Source organism: Drosophila simulans, chromosome 3R, assembly GCF_016746395.2.
Source record: "Drosophila simulans strain w501 chromosome 3R, Prin_Dsim_3.1, whole genome shotgun sequence".
NCBI classification, from domain to species: domain Eukaryota; kingdom Metazoa; phylum Arthropoda; class Insecta; order Diptera; family Drosophilidae; genus Drosophila; species Drosophila simulans.
In genome coordinates, this window is record NC_052523.2 from 11,980,810 (window position 1) to 12,005,338 (window position 24,529).

Sequence of the window (24,529 nt, forward strand, 5' to 3'; positions counted from 1 at the left end):
GCTGGGAATTTTTTTAAAAAGATAATAAGCAGATACACATTTTATAAATTTTAAATCTTATTTTCAACTACAAGCTAGAAGCTCTGTAAACATGTAAAAATTTGTTAAAATAATGTATATTGAGTTCTTGGTTTAAATTAGGTAATCCAAATATTTTTAGGTGTATTTTGATGTAGATGCTGGCAGATTTGTGTCACCCTATTAAGCATTTGATAGCGAGGCAACGGAAATTCTCCCACAAACACACATTTGCTAGCCAGGCCAAATTACATGAATAGAAATTCCAAGTACCCAAAATGAATACCTCCGAAGACAAACGAACGCTGGGTAGCCCCTTCTTCGACGTGCTATGGCCATTGATCCTGGACGAGAATGTCTGTCGCATCGAGACCAAGCCGGACGAATTCTTTGTGCCCCGGGAGCCCTTCAATCGACTGGATTGGCATATCTACCTGTCCCAGGTGGGCTATCCTTTCTACATGCCGCCACATGAGCTGCGCTGCTGCAAAGGAGCCGAAAGGGAGGAGATCGAGAACGAGGATGCTGAGAATGCCTTAAACCAGGAGGTGGAGGAGCGAACGGCGTCGAACCAGGTGGACTTTCTGCTCCGCGGATCCCGGGACATAAAGCCCATAGATGAGGTGGTAGACAAACTGAGGATGGAGCAGGAGCGCCGCCAGAAGTTGGCGTACGACTTTGCCAATCGACGCTATCCTTGGACCATGCAAACTCCCAGTCACGAACTGGGCTTCACCATCACGGAGGAGCTGCAGAAGTGCTTCAAGGGACCCATGGAGCTGGACATCTTGAGGGCCATTCATGATCACGACTGCAAGCTAATGATAATCGATCTGGGCACTGACGTGGACATCAAGGACTGCCAGCGCTGGATAAAGTTTCGTCCTTATATCCAGTTACTGGCATTGCCTCGCACACCGCGCATGGAACGATCGCTCCAGGTGCTCAATGTCTTCCACACTTATTTGGTGGAAGAATCGGCTGATAACTCATGGAACGATGAGGTGCAGAGCTCCCTTCGCACAGCTTTTGTCCACGCACAGAAAAATCAGCTCCTTAAGTCCTGCGGGGAGCCATTTGTCTTCGTATTCAGTCGGTTCCGCGGCATCTGCACCTGCGATACCTATAAGATAATCCGCCGGGCATAGAACAGATTCTTTCAGTTATTTCCATTAGCCAACTGAAGTTGTTATAAATAAGTAATTACTTATTGTTTTAAAAAAAAATTACTAAATGTAAAAAAAATCTGAAGTTTATGCAAGATTATATATATTAAATACAATAAATTGAACTTAAACATCATAATATCTGTTTGAGCGTAGAAACAAATATATTTCTTAATAACTTAATAACTTCTAATAACATTGTGCGAGAGGTTTAGCCCAGTTTAATACTCATTCATGTAGCCTAATTTGATTCGACTTGATTTGCTCTGCCCGGCCGTACAAGACATCATGTTGAAGTGGCGCCCGACCAGGAACCGCTCCAATTAGGCCGCCCAATTGGAGCTGCCTTCGAGTGCAGTCAGACGCACTGTTACCTGCCACTTGCCACCCGACTATTGACGCTGGCGGATGCCTGCACCACCATTTTCCGATGTGTTGTCAAAATGCCTCCGCTAAGTTGGCAGACTTGAGCCCACGGCACAATTCACAACAAGTTTGTTTGCGAAAAAAAGAAAAGAAATCGAAAAATTTCGCGCCAAATCTCAACAAATTATTACAAAGCTTAACAAACTTCAAACTGATTATAAAAGTTGCCGGCAGGCAGTTGGGGCAAATTGGAGAACCGGCGGCCACAATGCAGCAAAATTGAGTTGCGGGTGTCGTGAAGTTAGGAGCACTTCCCCTCATTCTCCATTGGCTTCCTTTTTGTTTTGTTGGAAAAAGTTTTTTTTGGCCAAATGCGTTGTCGCTATAAACGTCGTCCCACAAACATAATTTTCAATAGAAATTCACATAAGCCACCTTTGCCATGCCTGATAATAGCTTTGAGCAAAACTTACGCGATTTATAAGGGAAGCAACGCCAGATCTCGAAAATTTAAAAAGTCTTTAGAGCACTGAACAAATTAACCAAAAAAGTAATACTTTTCGTATCAGTTCGTAAATGTTTACTTGGGGCTTTTTCCGACCATCAAAAACAAATTGCTTACACAAAAAAGATAAAATAAAGAATACCCCTAGCTTGAAAGCTTCTTTTCACCAAATGATAGCTGTTTAAATTTTAAATAATTGTCAGGTATAAACTAAGTTGTGTTTAACACCAATTCTCGATTGATACTGAACAGTTTTTTGCTATAAACATTGAGCAAGATCAGAAAAAAGAGAAGAGAATATTTCTTGAGTTAGCTACGAGCATATATATACGATTATATATGGTACTTGTGCACAGTGGGTTTGTAAAACAAGTCCCATGTTTACTTAGATGGGGATTTTTCTCTCAACAGTAGCTCCCCTGCCGAATAGTTCCATGGAGAACCGGGTTCTTAAATAGCTGTTAGTTAGTTGAATGATTAAAAATAGTGCTTAGGCGAAGACTTGGCATTGCCGGGAAAAACCAGTGATCACTCAATGGGGTTGCTCCGCAATCTGGCGAGAGATCAGCTGTTCCATGGAGCGGGAGGGCATCGATATTCGCTTGTGGATTCCGATTTCGATCCCAGTTCTCGTTCAGTTCCATTCAGCATTGGTTGTTACCGGCGCAATGACAATCGTGTGGCTGACCTTGCTGGGCCTTTGTCTCAATCTGAATCTCGGGTCGGCGTTGCAGGTGCCGCAGCATAATTGTGAGAGGTATTTCTCCTACTACAAGGAGGCCAGTGGAGGCTACATTGGCGTCTTCACGGCGCCACGTGCTGGTGTGAACAGCCTATCATGGGAGGTGGTCTTCACTGCTCACGGAACTGAACAGGTAAAACCCCAATAAATTTATAATATATTTCAACTATTACATTCTGATATCCCCCCATGCAGGCAAACACTGTGGGATCCCTCCTTCCGTATCCCAATAAGGAAAGGGCATTTGAAAAGATACACAGCGGAGAACGTGGCGAGGTGTTTGTGCGCTTCACGGATTTTGGAAACGAGCTGCCCAAACTTGTCCGGGCGGAATTCAACGACGAGGTTCTGTGTCAAAATGAGGAGTGTGAGTAATAATAAAACTAGATACAATATCTTTAATTGAATTACTTTTAAGTAACTATTTTTATCTCATATCTATTTTTTTACTTTGTGCAGATGAAGCCCCTTCGAGCACAATGACCCGACGCCAGTCCATGTCCACCGGAGCGACAATTAGTCAAAAGTCAGCACCAAGAGAAATAGTGAACCAGTGGCAGCGTCCGCCGCCGACAACACCGAGCAGTGACCCTAATCCTTTCCTACCTCCAATCATGCCCAAAATAGATTCGGACTTTGAGGAATGCGGCGTGGAGGGCTTTTCGCCTCTTCAAATCGGAGGCGACCTGGTGACCCGGGGTCAGTATCCCTGGCTCGCGGCCCTTTACGAAGGTGCTGCCACAGCTACATACAAGTGCGTGGTGTCGGTTATCTCCAAGCGGACTGTGATCACGGCAGCTCACTGCATTTATGGAAAGAGCGCCAGCCAGCTGTGGGTCTATTTGGGCAGGCATGATCGCAACGAGAATCCTGAGAATGGAGCCTCCCTGGTTAGCGTGACCAGCGTTCTGACTCCGTCCGCCTACGAGGGCAATCCAATTCCTGATGTCGACGTGGGCCTGCTGGTGCTGACCTATCCGATGGTGTACACCAAGTACATTCGACCCCTCTGCCTATGGGGCTCCAATATGGGCTTGCCAGCGAATGAGGGCGATACTGGAGCAGTGGCCGGTTGGGGCTACGACAGGAGTGCCCAGAAGACGCGGTTTCCCAAGACAGTGAGTGTTCGATTGGTGCCCCGGGATCAGTGTCTTAAGGAGATGAAGCGGGCGGAGGACTTCATCACGCGGCGCACCGTCTGTGCCGGCAATTCAGAATCACATGGTCCCTGCTTCGGAGACTCGGGATCTGCTCTGATCGTCCTGCGTAACAATCGATGGTACGTTCGGGGCGTGGTCTCCTTATCGCCTCGCCAGGGAGAGATTTGCGACCTTAGCAAGTATGTTATCTATTGCGATGTTGCAAGGCACATTGACTGGGTACGTCAAAATATGGTCATGTGAGGCGGTGAAATATTTATAATGTGACAAAACAGGAAAACGTGGAAATTGATGTACAAAATTCTCAATAAATCTTTAAGTTGTATAAAAGATTACCTTTTCCAAGCCCGTGGATTTCCCAAGCATGCATTGGTGTCATCGATCTATTATGTATATACTTAGCGTTAAAATAAAAACCCTTGCCTTAAACGAGTGACTTAAAGTACAGATGTTTGCAATCATTGATTACAAATTTTCTAAAGAGAGGAATAGATTATTAGTGCTTTTGGAATTCCATTTAATCAAGTGAGAGCTCATCAGAGAGTAGTAATAACAACAACTATGAACAAATAAGGCTTTATGTCAGATCTCTTGTTAATAATACTTTTGACTCAAGAGCAAGAAAAACTGTTGAGAGCAACATCAGGCTTTTAACTCACTATCTGAAATGTCTTCTTATCAGTAAAAGATAAATTTCATTTTCTATTTCTTTAGTCTTATTAGCACTTTATCGATTAGCACTTTCAATTGTTGTTAGCCCATCAATGTTGAGAATAGTAATTCGATCTATGATCATTAGTTTTAAATTAAATTGATGATAAATTGTAATCTCTTTGAAGTGAAGCTTTTGTTTTGTTTATACGAATTAGCCAAAGTTTACTATGCGAGGGGATTTTCGCTCAAAACACAGACGGCAGATGGCTTCTAGGCATTTGATTACGAGGTACCAAGGGTATATCCATTTAAAAACAATGATTTTAAGCAGTATTATAGTATTATATTTAAGCAGTATTATTGTAGAGGCTGCTAAAACCTAAAAGATTTACTCAACTAAATCTCTCCGATTAAACTACACTGGTTACTTTGGCCATGGTAAAACTATGATTTTGTTAAGAACAAAGTATCAAAGAGTCGGCAGATTAGTTCTTAAATGTTTTGATGGAAGCTGCGCCTTATTGGCTCAGCACGATGCGGAATTTCCAGTTTTGCTCAACACCGATACTCAGAGTGACTCAACAACCCGTCGAGATTTGTAAGCGATACTCGATGCTCGGCAATCAGTTTTATTTGCCCACCGTAGGTTGTCGCGTGCGGAACCGAGAGCTTCTTTTCTAATCCAAGATTCCGGAAAGGTATGGGTCTGGAATTGATCGTAGTTGTGTCGCTAATCGCCTTGGCCGGCGCCCAGCTTGTTCCGGAGAACTCGTGTCCGGACTACTTTCGCTATGTCAACGATGCCTTCCAGGGTGTGCAGGGCGAGATTACGCTGCCCAGCTTGATGCGGGGTCGTAATCGCATAGATATACGTTTCTCGCAACGGGGTGAACAAGATGTATGAGCTGGCCAGCAATCATCGCGCTGGATTGACAACCCATCTGACCACTTTGTCCCCTCGCATTTCGTAGGCCTCTGCCGTGGGTGCCCTGATCCCGTATCCGGATGAGAATGCGGTACGACAGCTTACAGGACCGGCCAAATTTCGGATAGCCGTCAGACCAAATTCAAGCAACGGATTGCCAAAAGTAACGCGTCTCTCCTACAACGAACAGATCTTGTGCTCGGCCAGCGAATGTGAGTAGATTGTGTCAGGTTCTAGGAATAGGTATTGTCTTATAGAATTCTGAAGACCCTCATAGTTAATGTGCATATTTCTTGCTGAATTCTTCTGAGCCCTGTTCCAGACAGACCGCCCAACAGCTTCTTTAATCGCTTCTACGAGCTCGAGATCAGTGGTTCGCTGGCTTCGTTCCCTTCCTCCGTATTCAATCCCTTCACCCGAGATGGCTTCGATGTGAATGTGCAGACAGTATTCTATCCTACCTCATCCCGTGGCAATGATATCTGGCGTGGTTTTACACAGCCCTGGACGACTGTGTCCAACAGAAGCCCAGCAGTGGTAACTCCAGCACCCACTCCGACTGAGATTTTCTGGAATCAACCAGTACCCAGTGTTCCAATCGCTTTTCCGCCACCTGTGCCCACTATTACGAGCACCCCCGCACCACCACCACCACCACCACTTCCAACTCGATCACCAGTTGTAACCGTTCCTCCAGCTACTCCACCACCTCAACGCTTTGATCCGCGATCCCAAATATCATCAGTAGTATGCGGTCGAGAGGGCAGCATAACTCCGTTTATTGTACGTGGAAACGAATTCCCTCGAGGACAGTATCCCTGGCTATCGGCCGTCTATCACAAGGAGGTTCGAGCTCTGGGCTTTAAGTGCGGAGGATCCCTGATCTCGTCCAGTATTGTAATTAGTGCCGCCCACTGTGTGTATAGGATGACGAAGGACCGCGTGGTCGTCGGACTCGGGCGCTATGATCTGGATGACTACGGAGAGGATGGGGCCGAGATGCGCAATGTAATGCGATTGCTTTGGCATCCGGAGTACAATACCCGGTCGCATTCGGATGCGGATATCGCTTTGATCACCATTGAGCGGCCTGTGACGTGAGTATTTAAATAATTATTAGTAATTTAATTTTTCACAAAAAGATACAAAAGGTATAATATAAATCTTTTACGATGGGCATTCCCGTTCAAATATTATATTTACTCTATCACAATATGTGCATCTTACAGAAGGTGATAATTTATTACTCATAACCTGGGATACAATACGAAATCTCTCTTATAAAGTTCATATTTTAAGGAGTCTCATGTTTTCTTTCAGGTTTAACGACATTATTGCACCCATTTGCATGTGGTCGGTGGAGGCAAGCAGAACGGTGTCCACCACTGGCTTTATAGCGGGTTGGGGGAGAGATGAGAAGGACAGCTCCATGACCCAGTATCCACGCGTGGTGAAGGCGGAGATCGCCAGTCCGACGGTCTGCGCAAGCACCTGGAGGGGCACCATGGTGACGGAGCGGAGTCTGTGCGCGGGAAACCGCGATGGATCTGGACCCTGTGTCGGGGATTCCGGCGGTGGACTAATGGTCAAGCAGGGCGATCGATGGCTGCTCCGGGGTATTGTGTCTACAGGGGAACGCGGACCTGCCGGCACCTGCCAGCTTAATCAGTACGTACTGTACTGCGATCTTTCCAAGCACCTCAACTGGATAAGCGAAAACATTCGCTGAGCATCCGGATTTGCTTTGTGGACAATCAAATTAAAAACTTTAATGCCAAAACATATTTAGATGTTTCACTGTCTGGTGATTTTTGGCAAAACGAGTTTGCGCCTCCCATTTTTCAATTATTTTATTGGCAATGATGGATGACGCAAAAAAAAAATTATAGATTTTTAGGTTGCTACATACTGGCAATAAAATGCTTGCAAAAAATAACTTTTTAATTGATGTACTTCATTAATAGGATTTTAGGATTTAACAGAAGCCACTATATTAATAGAACCGATTGATTGTTCTGGTTCAACGACTCAACTGACTTTTTCGCTAACTTTCTTAAGCGAATATCTTACAAATAAATGGTAAATGTGTATTGCATGTATACATCAATATGGCATAAAAGTAAACATATATGCCCACGTGTTGACTGCTAAATGATTGGCATCGGCTGAGCAAATGTTTGGGAAGCGTGCTGCACATTTAAGTACCCAATGAATTGGCTATAAAAGGCCAGTACGATATAAAGACCTTAGGGGGCTGGTAAAAAGATGAAGTGCACTGGCTTTCTAATCCTCCTGGTGGTCCAGCTTGCCTGGAATGACCGCGTTCTGGCAATAGAAACTGCCTTTGATATCTGGAGTAAATTTGGAGACGGTGGAGCTCTGCCCAATGATCCAGAAAGGCTAAACGAAAAAGGTATTTCGGTTCTGAATCCAACTAACGACCTGCAAAACAAGAATGAAGGAACGATAACGCAATTGAGGAATCTTCTTGACAATTATGTGACGAAATTATTATCCGATTTACCCAATACTCGGAAAAAGAAAAGGAGACAAGGCCTGCAGGAATCACTGCAAGCTCTAACTGGTTTAAGTTTGAGCATATCGCCATTGCTAAAAATCCTGACGAACATCAAGAACCAGGAGGAGCAACTTGTCTCGAAACTTAATGTCCAGGAGGAATGGAAGTTCTGGGCTGCCGCAAAGGTTTCGAGAGTTCAGGAGTCGACTAAAGGTCTTAGAACTGCTGAGGCTGTTTCCATCACTGAAAACTTAAACAGTCGCTACGGCCTTCGATTGCGTAATTGTGTTGGTCTGTTTATCTGGAATCAGATTCGGTTTAACTTGGACTTGGAAAGTTCTATAAATGGCCTGCAAAATCAAACGGGGCAGTTGATCGATGTCACTGAAGGCTGTTCCAGAGTCAAGCCGAGAACATGCCGCCGGGACGTCAGAAGAGCTATCGATGGCATCCAGAATGCTCCACAGAATCTGCTGAACTTGCGGACTAAAGGCCATCAGTTGGAGGACATCCAAAGGCAAAGTAATCAGTGTGTCGATAAAACTGTTAAGGAATACACTGAGGAGCGCGTCGAAGTAGAACGACAGCTGGAGGATATAATTGAGGATTATCGTGAGAGTGAAACATTCACCAAATAGGTCGGGAAATATACATTTTAAATCAAATATTATTTCATTAGTCACTGGCGAACATATAGCAGACACAGCACACAAGCAGGAACCCTTCGCACCAATTATTATAGAAACAAATAAATAAATATTAAATCCATTAAATATCTTTCATGGAAATGATGCAGCAAATGAAAAATTAAATCTTTTAAATACCTTCTGTGAGAAAATTTTCATTAATTTTCTTTGTGCTGCTTACATAGTTTTTATTAACGAAAAGCTGAAAAAAAGATGACTATGCATCGTAATATTAATGCATTTTTTGGCTTAATAAAGCTTAGCATGTGGAAGCGTAATTTACACTCGAGAATATAGCTCCAAAAACTGAATACTAAATTACCCACAAAGTGGGGAGAGCCACTGACTATCGAGAGACTTAGATCGGGGAAATCATTGCTCATTGAGTGAGTCTTTTGAGTTTTAGTGCGAGTAATTAAGTTTTCTATAAAATAGACTGGAAAAGCTCAGCTCATACGCAGTTGCAATGAGTACGCATCAGCTGGTGACCGTTCTCCTCCTAGTTTCCCTGACTAACTTGGTTCTTGGCCAGTTGCCCCGGAATGGCTGCTCTGGGCGATTCCAGTACCAGGGCTACCAGGGGCAGTACATTGGCTTGGTGGAAGTTCGTCATCCAGAAGTCAATAACCAGACACTCATCCTTCAATTCTCCCAGCAGGGATACCACGATTTCGAAGTAAGATTCAGCATTATTAACTTGGAAATTCTCAACTCAAAATAAGTTGCTTCTGTTATCACTTTGCTTGTTTGCGGTTGTGCTATTTCCCGTGCGGCAATGACAATTGACATTGCGAAAATTTATAAACAAGCCTAATAGAATGGTGGAATGATATGTTTTCTATAAATTTTTGATATTTCATTTTTTAAGGACTACGTGGGCAGTATCTCTCTGGTGGATAATGATGAAGTGACCCAGGAAAATCTGCGTCAGGGCTTGCCGATTAGATACCGTGTTGATTTTCCTATTCCAACAATACCGCCCAAGATCATTAGCATGCAATTGAATGGCGTACAACTTTGCAGTGGCGGTGTATGTAAGTTATAATTGTTCCATATAGTTTAGATGAAATTTATGGAAGTATAATTTCTAGATCCTAAGCCAAGAACCGGCATTACGCTGCGAATCACTTGGACGCCCTCCTACATATCGGTTTTCGGTGTTAATCCCCAACCTGTGCCAACCAGACCTCGACCCGCTTGGCAAGATGAAAGTCCACAGATTGACTACAGGGAAACCAGACCCAGTCAACCCAGGCTCGAGGATAACGGAGAGTTGTTTGGAAGCACTAACGAATCACTGCCAGCCTTCCAAAATCCCGGATGGGGTACCGCCCCTCAGCAGGCAAATCCGAATAGAGGTATTACCTCTCAGCCGGAGATACCAAGTCCCGTCCCACAGCGACCGACACCAAATCCTAGTCGATCTAATGCCCCTCAGCAGGCGGCTAGAAACCCTGTGGATCTTGTTCCCCAGCAGAACCCTTCATCCAATGGGATTCCCTGCGGTCGGGAGAGAGCTAGTACCACTCCATTGATCTTCCAAGGAAAAAGTCTTCAGCGAGGTCAGCTCCCATGGTTAGTTGCGATTTTCGAACGACGGGAGAGCAACGGACCCGCCTTCATCTGCGGAGGAACCCTGATCTCCACATCCACGGTACTATCGGCCGCCCACTGTTTTCGTGCTCCTGGAAGGGATTTGCCCGCCTCTCGACTGGCCGTCTCCTTGGGACGAAACACTCTGGCCATTCACTCCGATGGAGAATTTCGCGGCGTATCCCAGCTGATTATCCACGAAAACTTCCAGTTCAAACAGTTCACGGAGGCCGATTTGGCGCTGGTCCGTTTGGACGAACCTGTGAGGTGAGTCTATAAATTAAATAATATTAATATAAATTAAATATACAAAACTACTGCTTATGATAAGGTATACGGACTACATAGTACCTATTTGCCTCTGGAGCACCAGCAACCGCATGGAATTGGCCCAGGGGCTCAAGAGCTATGTTGCCGGCTGGGGACCTGATGAGACCGGCACCGGCAACACTGAAGTATCCAAGGTTACCGACCTAAATATAGTCAGCGAAGCGAACTGCGCCCTGGAGCTGCCACATGTTCTGGTCCAGCCGAGCTCCCTGTGTGCCAAGAAAACGGGAGCGGGTCCTTGCGCCAGCGATGGCGGTGGACCATTGATGCTGCGGGAACAGGATGTTTGGGTGCTGCGGGGAGTTATTTCCGGAGGTGTGATCAACGAAAAGGAAAACACCTGTGAGCTATCCAAGCCATCAGTATTCACTGATGTGGCCAAACACATTGAATGGGTTCGCCGAAACATGTGGAATTGAACACAAAATGAATATTGCCAACATGAAAAGCATGTCTCCTTCTTGAAGAGATTCCTATTAATGAATGTATTTCAAATCACGTAATCGGAAGATCCATGTATTACTGCCTACTATTGCGTTATGGGTTATTCTAAGTGGATCCATTAATCATTGAAAAAATAAAGCAAAGCGGCGCATCTTGAATACACTGCAAGTTATTTTGTATCTTTTGTTTCCATGAACATTATTTTTGGTTCCTTTGGTTTATAAAATCCCAATTCATGCCCTTAAAAATGCCCGAAAAAATAATTCTAAGTCAAACCTAGTATTAGTACCCCAAAACCTTTTTTGAAGAGTATAACCACGTCACTAACTCTGATCAGGTTGGGAGAGCCAAGCAGCTTTGTTTTGAATCGGACTATTCAGCTAGATCGGAAACTAATGCGAATCGGCTGAGCTTATACCAATCATTCATCGCTCGACTCTCAATGAGTGCGGTTTAACCTCTGATTCTCGATTGGATTGAATTCGCGTCTAGCTGATTGCTTCGCGCTTGCAGTCGCGCTTGTTTTCCATAAATATTTACTGTTCCGGAAAGGGTTTGTGTTCGCCATGCGGCAACTGCAGCTGCTTGGTTTCCTGATCGCCATACTGCAAATCAGCTATATAAGTGCCCAAAACCTGCCATATATCCAGTGTCCGATGATATTTCGGTACCTGGAGTACGAGAATCAGTTCATTGGACACTTGCAGCTAATCCTGGATAGTACAAATACGGACAACGTGGTGCGCGTTGAACTTTCCCAGCCCGGCAGAAACACCCCGGTAAGTTTTCCCAATTGTCAACTCTTTTATAAAGTTTAGTCATTGGTTACTACAGTGTTATCAAGCATTGACCTCGCTCTCAGATTGGATGTCCGATTTTCCGCAATCGATCTGGGCGAGCTCAGTGGTCAAGTTGATTCTCAGGGGAATTGCATGGCTGATAAGACAAGTCGCGTCCGGGAAAACCCCCCTACCACAAAGCTCACCAGCTCGATTCTCTACCGCTTTCCTTAAAGTTGCGGAACAGGTTTGCCATTTGCCGAGAGATTAGCCGCCTCAGCTCAGCTGCTATATTGTTATTGTTTTGCCAAAGCATCGGTTTTGCCAGTTCAGCTAGCTTTACATAGGTAAAAAACCCCCCTCTCCCATGTGACGACGGAATTGGAATTTATAATTATCCTATAGTGACGCGGACTAATTTGCACTCTCTATTCTTGTTCCAGTCGACTCCGGGCACTCTTAACTTCTTGGAGGATGAGGATTCGCTGAGGCATCGCTTGACTAACAATGAGCCCATAAACTACAGAATTGACTTTCCCACGCCGGGCGTGGTGCCAAAACTCACAAAGGTTACGGTGAATGGAAAAGTTGCATGCGAGGCTGCGCCCTGTAAGTAAAAAAGAAAACCAATTTTTAATGATATATCCAAGACTCAAACGAGTCATACCAGCGTGCAAAAAATTAGATTGCAAGCGAAATTTAATAGCAGAAAAGATGCCAAGTTGTTTTATGCAATGCAATGCATGAAATTTGAATAATTTACTCAACTGATTTTTGCTTTTATTAACATAACTCTTGCAGTTAGAGCTCCTAGCACAAGGCTAACTTTGTCGCGATCTCTGCGAACTTCTGTGCCTTTGGCAGCTATACCGCCGCCTCAGCGGACTGATCACCAATGGCCCCAGGCCCCTCAGACAAACTACACTGTGTATGAGGAGGAGGAGGAGGAGCCAGTTCAAAGACGCCGCCCACAACAGAGTCCTCCGAGGCCACGTCCACAACAGCCGCCGTCAAGACCACGCCCGCAACCCGTACCTCAATTGCCACAAGAACCAGAGTTCCAGACCTCAGCCAGACCCTCAGTTCTTCCGTCGAATCCGCCCGCGCAAGTATCCAAGTCCTATCCCCAGACAATTGGTCAGCTGAGCGGAATCTGTGGGCGTGAAAAGGTCATCCAGACACCCTTTATCCACAACGGAATCGAAGTGGAGAGGGGTCAGCTGCCCTGGATGGCCGCTCTTTTCGAGCACGTGGGCAGGGACTATAACTTTTTGTGCGGCGGAACGCTGATCTCGGCCAGAACAGTGATCTCGGCTGCCCACTGCTTCCGCTTTGGCAGTCGAAATTTGCCGGGCGAGCGGACTATTGTTTCGCTGGGGCGGAACTCCTTGGATCTTTTCTCGTCGGGAGCTACAGTAGGTGTAGCGCGACTATTGATCCACGAACAGTACAATCCCAATGTATACACCGATGCGGATTTAGCACTGCTCCAGTTGGCTAATCACGTTGAGTAAGTACATTTATGGATTAATTTGTTTTGTCAAATTGATTAACTTTAAATCGTAACTACACCTAGTATTGGCGATTACATCAAGCCCATCTGTTTGTGGAACGAGAACTTTTTGCTCGAACTGCCCTCGGGTCACAAGTCCTATGTGGCTGGTTGGGGTGAGGATGAAAAAGGGAACCGAAACACGCGACTGGCCAAGATGACAGACACGGACATCATCACCCAGTGGGAATGTCGTGGAAATCTTTCCGAGGAGAACGCCAAGTTCATCACCTCGCACACGATTTGCGCCAGCAATGCCCAGGCATCCGGTCCCTGCAGCGGAGATTCCGGCGGTGGACTGATGCTCCAAGAGCAAGACATCTGGATGCTGCGCGGAGTCGTCTCAGCCGGACAGCGAATGACCAACAGATGCAATCTGACACTGCCTGTCATCTATACGGATGTGGCAAAGCACATCGAGTGGCTTGTCAGTAGCATGTGGTTTTGAGAGGTTATACAAGAGATTAGTTGAATTGAGTGCCAAAATAAATGATAATATAGTTTTTAAAAAAAGTGACAGTTGCATTACCTCTAACACATAAATAAAGAGGTGTGTACGGGATCGATACTCGATCCCGTACTGGTCCCGTCGGTGTAAGCCGGGGATACAGTTGATTTAAATGGTATTTATATGGAGCTGTGGAGGTTTTTATCACTAAAGTAAGGAATTACCCAGACCAACATTTTAAATGCCTATATTTGATCAATTTCGGAATTTGCCATATAGAAAATATCAGTATATCGGATGTACAAAAAAATAAAGAAACCTGTGTTCCCCACTTTATGTAAGGGTATCTCAATTGAAAGATTGCATCGGCCAGCAGATCTGCCAGCGGCGATTTGTCAAAGCCAGCAATTGTATTCCATTTGCATGCAGTTGAGGCATTCACTCAGCCCAAATGACATCGCAACGTTGTTCCCTGTCTCGTAATGAGAACAAATGGAGGTGGCGGCCAAAGTCGCGTCGGAGTCGCTAGTGAAACGCTGGGAAAACGCGTCGGTGGAACAACAGGTGCTTTCCCTCATTTCAGATAACTCTTATGCTCTTTCGCTCCAAGTCTCTCTCTCTGCGCAGCGCACATATTCCGCCTTGTGAGCGGCATATCCTGTTGAATGGACTTCGCGGCTCCGGCGGAACTCGAAAGTTGTTGCATACTCTACGGCATTGGTCGTTCTCCGCCGTACTGATACCGTTAGTCGTGCGTATCCGGACAGTCGACGTTCAGCCTTCAGTTCGCACGGTTCGGCAAGCGGTGTCAAGCTGGAAAGATAGCGCCAGATAACACCAACCAACCAATATAATCGGACATAATCCCGAGTGCCGATCGAGAATTCTTGACGGGCGTACGTGTGTGTGTGTGTGTGTGTGTGAGTGTGTGTGTCAGTCAAGTGTGTGCTTACCATAAGCATATATGTATATATATATGGCATATGTATCAATCATTTAAGCAGTGACTTTAATGCTGTAATTTCGCCTGATTGATGGCTGGACATGACTCTGGGTCGCGTTTTCCGCGATGCCTGAATCTAAAATCCAGCGAGTTCCTCAGTCCGTATGAACATGCTTAAATTGCCGCATTTAATATCGAAGAAGTGTATTAGCAGAATGCTGCATTGCCGTAGTCGGGCAATTTATTGCCGTACCAGCAACTGAAAATCTTTCGCTGAAAAGAGGAAGCAACCATCCACCAACCATTCATACACCTACACACCACACCCATTTGGTTGCCTAATCATCCTCGTTCCAATGACAAATGCAATGCGGGCGATTGCTGCAATCGCAGCAGGAGTGGGTTCAGTGGCCGCCACGGTCGCAACCAGCACCACAAGGTCCATCAGCAGCAGCACCACCATCATCAACACCAGTAGCGCCACCACCATCGGCGGGAATCACACCAGTGGGAGCACCGGATTCTCCACAAATTCCACGCTGCTGGACGCCGATCATCTGCCGCTGCAGCTCACGACCGCCAAGGTGGACCTGGACATTGAAATCGACATCCAACTGCTGACAAATGGCTACGATGGCACAACGGTGAGTTGCGGAGGAGGACCGAAGTGGCAGGGACTACGGGCGGAAACGAGGCCCGGAGTGGGTCGATTGTATTTATGTGGCTGCCAACGAGGCATTCATTGGGCTTTGGCTTTGGATGCGGCCTTAGCTTTGGCTTTATGTCCAATGTTCAGCTCGTAAAATGCGCAGAACACGGGAAAAAATTATTAGTTTAGCAATGGATTTATTAGAATCGTGCTTGGTTATTAAAAACCTGCAATCCATAATGTTATGTCCTATACAAAAAAGGATATTGCAATAAGTATAAAATTACAGGTCAAGGAATCAAATATATGTGGAATAATAGGAATAAATAATAGGTGTTAAAAAAAAGGTGTTACTTACAGCAACTATATAAATACGACCATCCCGAATTTATTTTCAGTGTAGTTTCAGGTATCCGTCGCCACTATAATTTACAATGTCTTTGTCTCCGATCGGGTGATGTAGGATATTGGCCTTCATGAGCTTTTCAGTTTTATTACGTGCTGGCATATTTCCCGAACATTGTAGTAGAGTTTTCTGGGTGGTTCGGTGGTTTATGGGGCGTATACGCAATCCGCGCGCAAATTGCTTAATGATTTGTCAAGACAAAAGGGGTGCAAAAAGTTATCAAATGGTGGAAGGATGGGTGATTATCACCCGATTATCACACACATCCCACACGCGTTCATAATATTTAATACAAAGTTTAAATTATAACAAAAGGTTGGCAGTTAGCAAAAGTTTGCTCCGTTCGCATTCCTTTTAATTTATATCACTTCTAGCCAACCAGCTGGTAAATGAAAATGAATGTGAGCCTCATTAGCAGCCAGCACATGGAGAAACTTTTGCTAGGATGCGAGTACACACCTCCATCGATGCATAACCCGGTTTTCAAAGGAACTCCGCCAAGGATGTATACCAAAACCAAAGTTTATCCCTTTTTTCACTCGTGTGTATTTTATTTTTCCCTCCTCCTCTTTTTTTTTTTTTTGCTTTTTTTTGGGAGAACGAGCAATTTACGTGCTTGGTGTGGCAGCAGTAAAGGATATGAGGCAACGCACGCAGACGAGGATGACATAGATATAGATCTAAATACTTGTTGTGTGGAACGGCAAAGTTGTGCTCATCTGTTCGCACGTTTAACTTTCAATCGAATGTAAATAATGAGTATCACGTAAGTTGGGTGTAGCAAGGACATTTATCGCCGCATCACGTTGTCATCATGTTCATGTGCCGCACATTTTCCACGTAAATAGATTTTCAACTAATTTACAAACTGTTGAGGGCGTATTTACTACCCTGATTTACCGAACGCTAACTGGGTCAATTTAAGCTAATTGCCTGATGAAAAGTTCACATTTTTCCATTTACATTATGCATTTATACCGAGTGCACTTGGTTTTTTATAGACCAGACAACTTGAGACCAGTCTCAATTGATGTGAGCTAACCACAGGTTGACACTGACATTTGTGCCCATCATCTGTCAGCAGAAAATTGTCTTTTGGGGCGTAGTTTTTCCGCCCGCTTTTCTTTCCTCTGGCATTTGCATAATGCATCACGCATACGCCGCGTTGTGCATTCTAATTGAATTATTAATTTGCACTCGACGAATCTTGCCTGCATGCATAAAAAGCGGGCTTATGCTCGTACTTTTCATGAAAAGTCCCCAATCCCCATCCGCCGCCTCACCTCCTTTAATCCATTGTGATTTCGCGTTCTTGGATGGGATTCCGCATTTTCTAGTCGCAAGTAAAAAACTTTGGCTTGCCATTGTTCGCAGGCTTTGCAGAGCAATAATACTAAAATATTAATAGACTTATTTGTTATTGCCGCTGCCATGTGGATTGCGCTTTCCATTCAGCAAATCGCCTCCTTTGTTATCCAAACGCAAATATATTCTTATATATATATATATCCGAATCGAACCAGAGCCTCTGGAATTTGCGCAAATTTCCGCCGGCAATTTATCCAAATCAGTGGGTAGCAAGTGGGAGGGGGCGTGGCCCGATTGCTATCGATAGGCTGGCCAATTGAAATCAAGCTTATTTGGTATAGCTGTAATTGTTTGCTTTTGGCAACTCAACAATTTGTTGGAGTGAAATTGTACGCTGTTTTTCAGTTGCCTAAAGCCTAATTGCAACATTTTCTTTCGTGGTTAATTTGAGTAGTATTAGACCGAATTCGACACCAAAATAATATTATTAAGCTAAAAATAATAAATACAATTTTCGCAATAAAAAGTAACCGTCCCAACCATTTTGCTTGATTTATAAATATATATTAATTGCAATTTTTAAAGCATAAACTTTGCATAGGCATTTAGAAAGTCGTATACATTTAAAGTTTTCTTAGAAACTTTGTTGCCAAAGTATTAAAGTTTGAAACTACAGTTGTCTGTTTACTGTCTTCGATTTAATTAAGATGATTTCCTTCTGACATAGATGTTTGAGGCATTCGGAACTTGGATCTCTAACAAATATTCCATTATTCTGGTAATTTTCAATTAGATCATGGCCACATAAAACAAGAAGTCTGAGAAGTGGTGGTGTATAAATTTCACCAATTTCGCCTAATTAAATGTGTGTGACAGCTGGCTGCCATAATCACGGGGCTAGCCGCAATATAAATGAGCTGAATGCTGGCATTTCCCACAGAATAGGGTCACGGCATATATATGTATAGGGTACATATATGGAAACCGCATGGGACACACACAGTACCCCACCGAATGGAGGTGCATCCCGATCCCGATTCGGAAGCCACCATCACGACCATTCCACATTAATCTTGGCCACAAGAGCCACAATGTGTTTGTCTAGGTGTTCCCATTTAATTGCACCCTCCACTCTTTGCCACAGTGACTTACATTTTTTTTGCCCTGTTCGCTGGCGGGTTTGGGAAAAGAAAAAGCAAATAGCGAGTTATTCGTGATTTTTATGTTGTCTGCATTTCGTTTACCTCTTTCATTTTAGGGCCAGGTGAATGGGGCTAAGGATTCACGATGAGCAGTCAGTGGGATTCAGAATTCAGTAAGCCCAAAAAGGTTCGCTGCTGATTGACCATAAACCCAGTTTATATTTGCTGCTGCTAGTCCATGTGTGTGTGTGTTTGGGTCCCTTTTATTTGTATGTTGCCCTTTTGCAGCCATTTTTATGGAGCTCTCCTCCTCGAGTTGAGCCCCTGGTATCAGTGGTTCGCCAATGACACAAAAGTGCAGAACGATTACTCGTGACAAGTCAATTTAATGGGGACACGACCATATAAAATTCCTAGGGTCATGTCAATCATCCGCGCCGGGTGTTCAAGTTTGCCAGCCATTGCCAAAACACAATCAAGATAATCGACTACATTTTTATTGCTGAGAAATCTGAGTTTTCTAGCTGGGAGAATATTCTTAAGCACTGAAAATAACTATTTGTAACCATAAGCCAGTAAAGTTATCGAAATATCCAAGAAATTACAAAAGTATATTCCTACTAGCAAGGGAAATATACACATTTATGTTTTTGCTTAAAATATTAATGAGGAAAGTTGTTTATTCTGCAATTTAATAGTTTAAAGTAGTAGTTTAATGTTTTCTTTGCCTGTACTTGCTTTAGAAAAGAGCGAGTAATTGAATTTGTTCGATAGCGATGGATAAAATAAGGCCATCTGCCATTGAGACCACTGTGCAAGTGTGTGGTAACTTGACACTTGGCTAAGAGAAATCCGTGAGATATGGTTCTCTCTCAGCCATTCTAGTCGCCATTTTTTCTCCGTTCAATTGAAACAAGTGCAGTTGCATTGATGTATCTGTATTTACACTCCAGTGACGTGTGAGTGTGTGTGTGTGTGTGTGCAGTGGTGTTTGTGTGCAGACGACACTTGTGCGAGTTAACGGGATGTTTGAGTTAAGCACACAACTGAACGCCACTGACTGACATCGTTCACTTGCCAAGTTTTTCACTTCGCTTCGATGGGAGATCGCAAAAGGAAAAAGATATGGAAAAAGTATAAAATCGATGCTCTTACAGAAATAGGAGATGCGGATGGAAATGGCATGCGGAAGATTAAGTTGGATAGGTTGAGCGATGGTAGCTGCAGATACTGCACTTACAATCAGCTTAAGAGCAACCCACATTTTCCCCTTTCTGGATTGTACATCAACAACCAACCACCCGGCGGCGTCATCTCCTGTTGCAGCTAATTATCCCGAAGTTGACAATACGCCCCGGGCAAATCAACATGGCAATCTGCTGAATAGCTGCCAAAACAAACAATCGCCGGTCCTCCGAAAATTGGCAGGCAATAGAGCAGCGATAAGGCAAACAATGCTGCAGCATTTGATTTACCTTCCAAGTGCCCAGGAACACTAAATGTCCAATCGGAGCACAACAATCGGGTTTTGGTAATTATCATTGCTGTTGAGTGTATTTGGTGGGTTGACTAAATTTCTTAGTCTATTAAATAGCGCACTTGAATCTCGAAAACAACACTAAAGTTTGACTATTAAGCAAACTTTATTGGAAAATTAATGGCAAGATTAAAAATGTTGATTGCAAATCCGTAAGAGGTTCTCTGCTAGAAGCAATTTAATTGATGTTTGAAAGTTTCGAGCCGTAAAAGTTTATTTAAATTAGTAAAATTGAAACTAAAACTTATATATGAAATTTCAAGCTCTGGTCAGCTCATCGTCCTGCGGTAATTAACGGGTATACGATCTCGAAAAAGCAATCAACTAAGAGTATTTTCCCAGGATGTTTCGCATGCCCCAAATAAAATGAATTTTTAATAACAACTTGCCACAGCCGGGGGCAGAATGGGATGTGGTGTACCAGCTTCATGTCCATCTTGGGGTTATTTTAATTATTTATCCGTCGGCAAGTTCGACAGGAACGTGTCGGTGTCTGCCTTGTGGTTAAAGGTTGTGTCTTTAGCACGTCCGAAAAATGCCAGCCAAACACTTGGTACAAGTGTGAAAACCCCGCTCGAGGGAGAATAAACTTGTTATCCATCATCGACAGACGGGGGAATCTAATTAGTTCATTCATAATTGAGGACGCTGCTCATCTTGGCAGGCGCTCAACCGGAGGAGGAAAATCCCTACTTAATGTCACACACTTTTCCGCGCCATCAGGCGCTCATTTGCATTTAATGGCCATGCATACATAGATAGATGCTGAGGGCCTCAATTACGACAGTTTTGACAGGCAGACACATGTGTCTGCGAGAGTTTCCCCCCTTTCTTTACTTTCTGCTTCGTTTAATTAAGCCGAAATTTCAACAAAGAATCCAAAGACTTACGCACATCAGCATTCCTGTTGACAGCTGTCTGCAGTAGCAACTTCCCCAACTTCTTTGCTGCACGGAGGTCCTTGCAATCCTCGAAGGGCATTGACAGTCCAGACAATGGCTAACAGATGAGAGATATCCGAGTCTCGCAATTGTCACTGCAGTTAGCATCTGCTCGAGTGTTCCTAGACCACATCACCTCCACCACTTTCACATTGCATAACGAGGCAGCAACTGTGTTTAGCTGAAGCAAAACTTAAAGTTCTCGAAGAAAGTTTGCCAAAGCAAAGAACAAATATTTGTTGGGCGCATAAATCAGCTGTCTAGGCTCTAGAATTATCGCTTCTACGTGAGATTCCCATCCTTTTGTGTAAGGATTTCTTCCTGCGACCTGCCAAGAGACGCCCACAGCATTTCTTGTTTATTGTAAGAATTTAAATATATGCTAAACAGCACGAAGCAGCGAATTTACTGGCTTTTGGCAACCCAACCAAATGGGGTTCAATGCGCCGCAAAAACCGTGGGCTTGCAAAGTTCAAAGTGCAGGGAAATTGAAAATTTATCATGGCACTGAACGAAAATGGAGGGAATTAAAAAATATTGCCCTATAAGTACTAACCACTTATTAACATTTACTACATTTTCACTTTCTTCAACAGTTTTTTTCAATGTAAATTGCAAATTTTCTATATATTCGACAGGAAAATCTCATTATACGTACAGAAATGCTCGTCGAACTGAATAGGAAACTGAGGCATAGCAGCTATGTTTTCCCCAGGTCCTTCAACATTGTTAAGGAGTTTTCGGTCTAGTAATTGTACAGAGCACTTAATTAACAACTATGCTGTGCCCTGGGTCATGTGGCACTGGCTCTGATGTTTGTTATTCTTGCAACTCGTGTTGCCGTAGGCGGAAGTGCTCAAATGACACTGTAAAGTGTGGAATACTCGGCTAGTCCTTTGGTACCATTCGCTTATTATTCAGCCTGTCGGCTCGTCCTTTTCCACTTGTAAATCACACTACTTCCGCCTACCCAGACGGCCAGACAAAGAACAGACAGGATGGTTGGCAAAAATGCCACCTTTTCCCTTGTTGTCCTGCCAACAGGTTTTGTGCCTTATTATTGTATGGCCTCCAGGTGTTCTCCGTGTGTGTGCGTGTGTGTGTGTATGTGTGTTGACGTTTAATCAACGCATTGTGCCATTTAACTCTGCAAACAAAGCCAAAGCACCCAAGTGCGACTCTAGCTGGCCTGGTATTTCTCACGTCCCACCACCCATATCCTTTTTCCTTCCTGGAAACAGCGGAGCGGAGGCAGAGGTCCTTGTTGACTTATTGAAGCCTCCGGGCAACGAAGCGCGGACCACGAGCATTTGTTGTCCACTTTTATTGCCAATTAAATGCAGTAACTGGTGTCACAGTTGTTCCTTCTGTTTTCCTATCCTTTCCCATTCCCCAACTGTTTAAATTTTCTTTTAGCCCACACTTGGCAAGTGCTGTGTTTATGCTTTCACTTTGCCCGCTGCTCGGTGAAAGCATCTAAATTAAAGCTTATAGCTCTTAGAATGGAACAATGGGACTTAAATGGAAGGTGCTTTAAGTAACTTTTCTAAATTGTGGAAACAGTCTTCAAAATCCCTTAAAAGTCAAAATGTTACATGGAACAATAGGCTTTGCTTAATTAAAATACTCTCAATATGAAAATCGCATTCCCAAAATGCATGCGAAATATACAAGAATAAAATTACTGCAATAAAATGTAGCATAAATTTTTCGGGTTCGTAGGTTTTTTGTTTATTTACATTGAGAATATGGAAAAGACAGCAGATCTGTTTTTTATACAATTTCATTGGGCCACTTTCAATTTTTAAATGAAAGATGTTGGCAAACTCTACCTTAAATTAAGTGGAAACCGGCATTTTTTTATGGTCCTGGCCATCTCCGATGGTGGATATCGCAGAGTCACGCTTCCACTTCCGGACTGTTAACTGCTTTTTAATGATGCCTCTGCCACCAAAGAATCAGCGACATGAACATAAACATTAACATCAGTGTAATGTTCGTCTGCATTACTGAATCTGGGCAGCAGCTGATGGTGAGTTTAATGAAAATTCACTTGACATGAGATGGCATTTCGTGTAAGTTTTATAATCTTAAGTGTTTTTTATTGTCCGGAGCAATTCGCTCGTGATGTTAAGCATCAATTAATTTTGTTTACTGTTCACTTATTGGTAACCCTATCCATGTGTACTTAAGCGCTCTACACTTATGAATAGCTGGCGAATCAATATAGTTTATGAATAAGTAATCGCACTTCAGTGCATTTATATTGCCGCCTGGAGCGCTTGTTTCATTGGTTCGGTTAAATATTTACGCAATTTGAGTTATGTACGAAGTGCCTATGGTAACCTTAATCTAAGCATGAATAAATTAACTTTTGTATAATGGATATACATGATATTGCGCATACGTCCCGTTGCTTAGCCCGTAAGAATGCTATATTTGTGGCATTCTACGACCACATTTGAGCCGATTAAACTAAAGTTTCCATTTCAAACAATTAACAATTTTAAAGTTATTAAGCAGCTTACGCACAACACACACACACACTCGTGCGGCAAGAACAAATTTAATTAAACAAAAAGTTCCAGGTCCAAGCTGCAAAAGTCTGAATACCAACGGGGAAAATATTTATATGGCGTCGGCAGTTTTATGTTTGAATTAATTAATTGCATTTGTCAGCGGTTTCGGGTCTGCTTTTGAGCATTTTATTATGGCCTTCATTATGGTTATTTATTCCCGTGGCAATAACGCGCAAAGGATACCAAGCTGCAGGCACTTCGTATCCTTTGAATTCTGCGAATCCTTTCCTTCTGCCAGAGTAATTGCACTGGGATCGCCGTGATGTACCTTTTCGTATTAATTAATAAATTAATTTACAGAACTCAATTGTTCAATCGTGTAAATAGTTGGAGCCAACCAAAGGCAAAGGCAACCGCCGGAATGCCAACATGTCTGGTTGCCCATAAGCAAAAGAAACCACAAGACAAATTCCAACTCAAGTTGCCACAAACAGACGGATACATAGACGCACACACGCATGAGTATATATTTTTTGGGCGTAATGTGGTGGGCTGGGAAGGCGCTTAGTGAAACAAATTAATTTCATTACAGCCCTGGCAATTTTCTCGAAATTTTGTCAATTTTAATTATGAATAATGCCATGCCGCTTGGTGGGCTTCTTGAAGAGGATTGCCGCTTGCGGTCCTGCCACAGATGCCACAAATGATTGATAGTTTTTTGTATGGCCAAGACGTGCGTGCCACAAACAGCCAGGATGACAAAGGCGAAGGAAAATGAATGGGGCAAAGTTCAGGGAAAACTAAAGCAGATGCCAGCTAATTAAACTCGAAAAATATTTCACAAATTTAATTAGTTTGTGAGAGGAGAACAAAGACATGTGGGAAAGCAGCATTTCAGCTAGTTAATCAGTGATTAATATAAATAGTTTTTTAGTTAATTATGGAATATTAAAGAAAGCCACTAACAAATAAAAATTCAATTGTAAGCCACACTTTACGATCTTAAGCTCGAGCAACATATTTTCCACCATTTAACAACCCATTCGAAACTCGTACCATTGCAGTTGACATCGTTCTACAATGAGAGCAGCTGGACAAATGCGTCTGAAATGGATACAATAGTTGGTGAGGAACCGGAGCCGCTGTCACTTGTGTCAATTGTAGTTGTTGGTAAAGTAAATGTCGTTGAATGTACAGC

The 24,529-nt window shown here is 43.5% G+C and overlaps 7 protein-coding genes across 10 annotated transcripts in view; all 7 read left to right on the plus strand.

Moving 5' to 3' along the window:
* Positions 1–177: 177 nt before the first annotated feature.
* LOC6728121 lies at positions 178–1,273 on the plus strand. Its single transcript, XM_002103436.4, has one exon. It carries the CDS (start codon positions 297–299, stop codon positions 1,164–1,166), a length of 870 nt encoding a protein of 289 aa, XP_002103472.1. The 5' UTR covers positions 178–296; the 3' UTR covers positions 1,167–1,273.
* A 1,401-nt stretch (positions 1,274–2,674) lies between these two features.
* LOC6728122 (serine protease gd) lies at positions 2,675–4,399 on the plus strand. Its single transcript, XM_002103437.4, has 3 exons — positions 2,675–2,930; positions 2,993–3,164; positions 3,257–4,399. The coding sequence occupies exons 1-3, from the start codon at positions 2,724–2,726 to the stop codon at positions 4,198–4,200; spliced, it is 1,323 nt and encodes a 440-aa protein (XP_002103473.2). The 5' UTR covers positions 2,675–2,723; the 3' UTR covers positions 4,201–4,399.
* Positions 4,400–5,231: 832 nt separating this feature from the next.
* LOC6728123 (serine protease gd) lies at positions 5,232–7,318 on the plus strand. Of its 3 annotated transcripts, XM_039296033.2 has the most exons (5): positions 5,295–5,309; positions 5,366–5,509; positions 5,583–5,748; positions 5,859–6,633; positions 6,857–7,318. In XM_039296033.2, exons 2-5 carry the CDS (start codon positions 5,456–5,458, stop codon positions 7,263–7,265), a joined length of 1,404 nt encoding a protein of 467 aa, XP_039151967.1. In that variant the 5' UTR covers positions 5,295–5,309; positions 5,366–5,455; the 3' UTR covers positions 7,266–7,318. The 3 variants fall into 3 exon arrangements, with proteins under 3 accessions (XP_016034743.1, XP_016034744.1, XP_039151967.1); XM_016176750.3 differs by having other exon boundaries at positions 5,232–5,509; XM_016176751.2 differs by lacking the exon at positions 5,366–5,509 and having other exon boundaries at positions 5,236–5,309.
* Positions 7,319–7,759: 441 nt separating this feature from the next.
* LOC6728124 lies at positions 7,760–8,861 on the plus strand. Its single transcript, XM_002103439.4, has one exon. It carries the CDS (start codon positions 7,802–7,804, stop codon positions 8,690–8,692), a length of 891 nt encoding a protein of 296 aa, XP_002103475.1. The 5' UTR covers positions 7,760–7,801; the 3' UTR covers positions 8,693–8,861.
* A 324-nt stretch (positions 8,862–9,185) lies between these two features.
* On the plus strand, positions 9,186–11,286 carry LOC6728125 (serine protease gd). Its single transcript, XM_002103440.4, has 4 exons — positions 9,186–9,416; positions 9,609–9,774; positions 9,832–10,600; positions 10,665–11,286. The coding sequence occupies exons 1-4, from the start codon at positions 9,207–9,209 to the stop codon at positions 11,080–11,082; spliced, it is 1,563 nt and encodes a 520-aa protein (XP_002103476.2). The 5' UTR covers positions 9,186–9,206; the 3' UTR covers positions 11,083–11,286.
* A 247-nt stretch (positions 11,287–11,533) lies between these two features.
* LOC6728126 (serine protease gd) lies at positions 11,534–14,053 on the plus strand. Its single transcript, XM_002103441.3, has 4 exons — positions 11,534–11,886; positions 12,330–12,495; positions 12,688–13,396; positions 13,463–14,053. Exons 1-4 carry the CDS (start codon positions 11,674–11,676, stop codon positions 13,884–13,886), a joined length of 1,512 nt encoding a protein of 503 aa, XP_002103477.1. The 5' UTR covers positions 11,534–11,673; the 3' UTR covers positions 13,887–14,053.
* A 605-nt stretch (positions 14,054–14,658) lies between these two features.
* The window catches only part of LOC6728127 (dopamine receptor 1), a 35,453-nt gene continuing 25,582 nt past the window's right edge, over positions 14,659–24,529 (plus strand). Inside the window, exons 1-2 of one of the 2 annotated variants that reach the window (XM_016176752.3) lie at positions 14,659–15,473; positions 24,396–24,501. In XM_016176752.3, coding sequence (XP_016034745.2) covers positions 15,186–15,473; positions 24,396–24,501 — 394 coding nt within the window. In that variant the 5' untranslated portion in view covers positions 14,659–15,185. The remainder of the gene's footprint in view (positions 15,474–24,395; positions 24,502–24,529) is intronic. The other variant, XM_039296034.2, reaches the window with a different exon arrangement.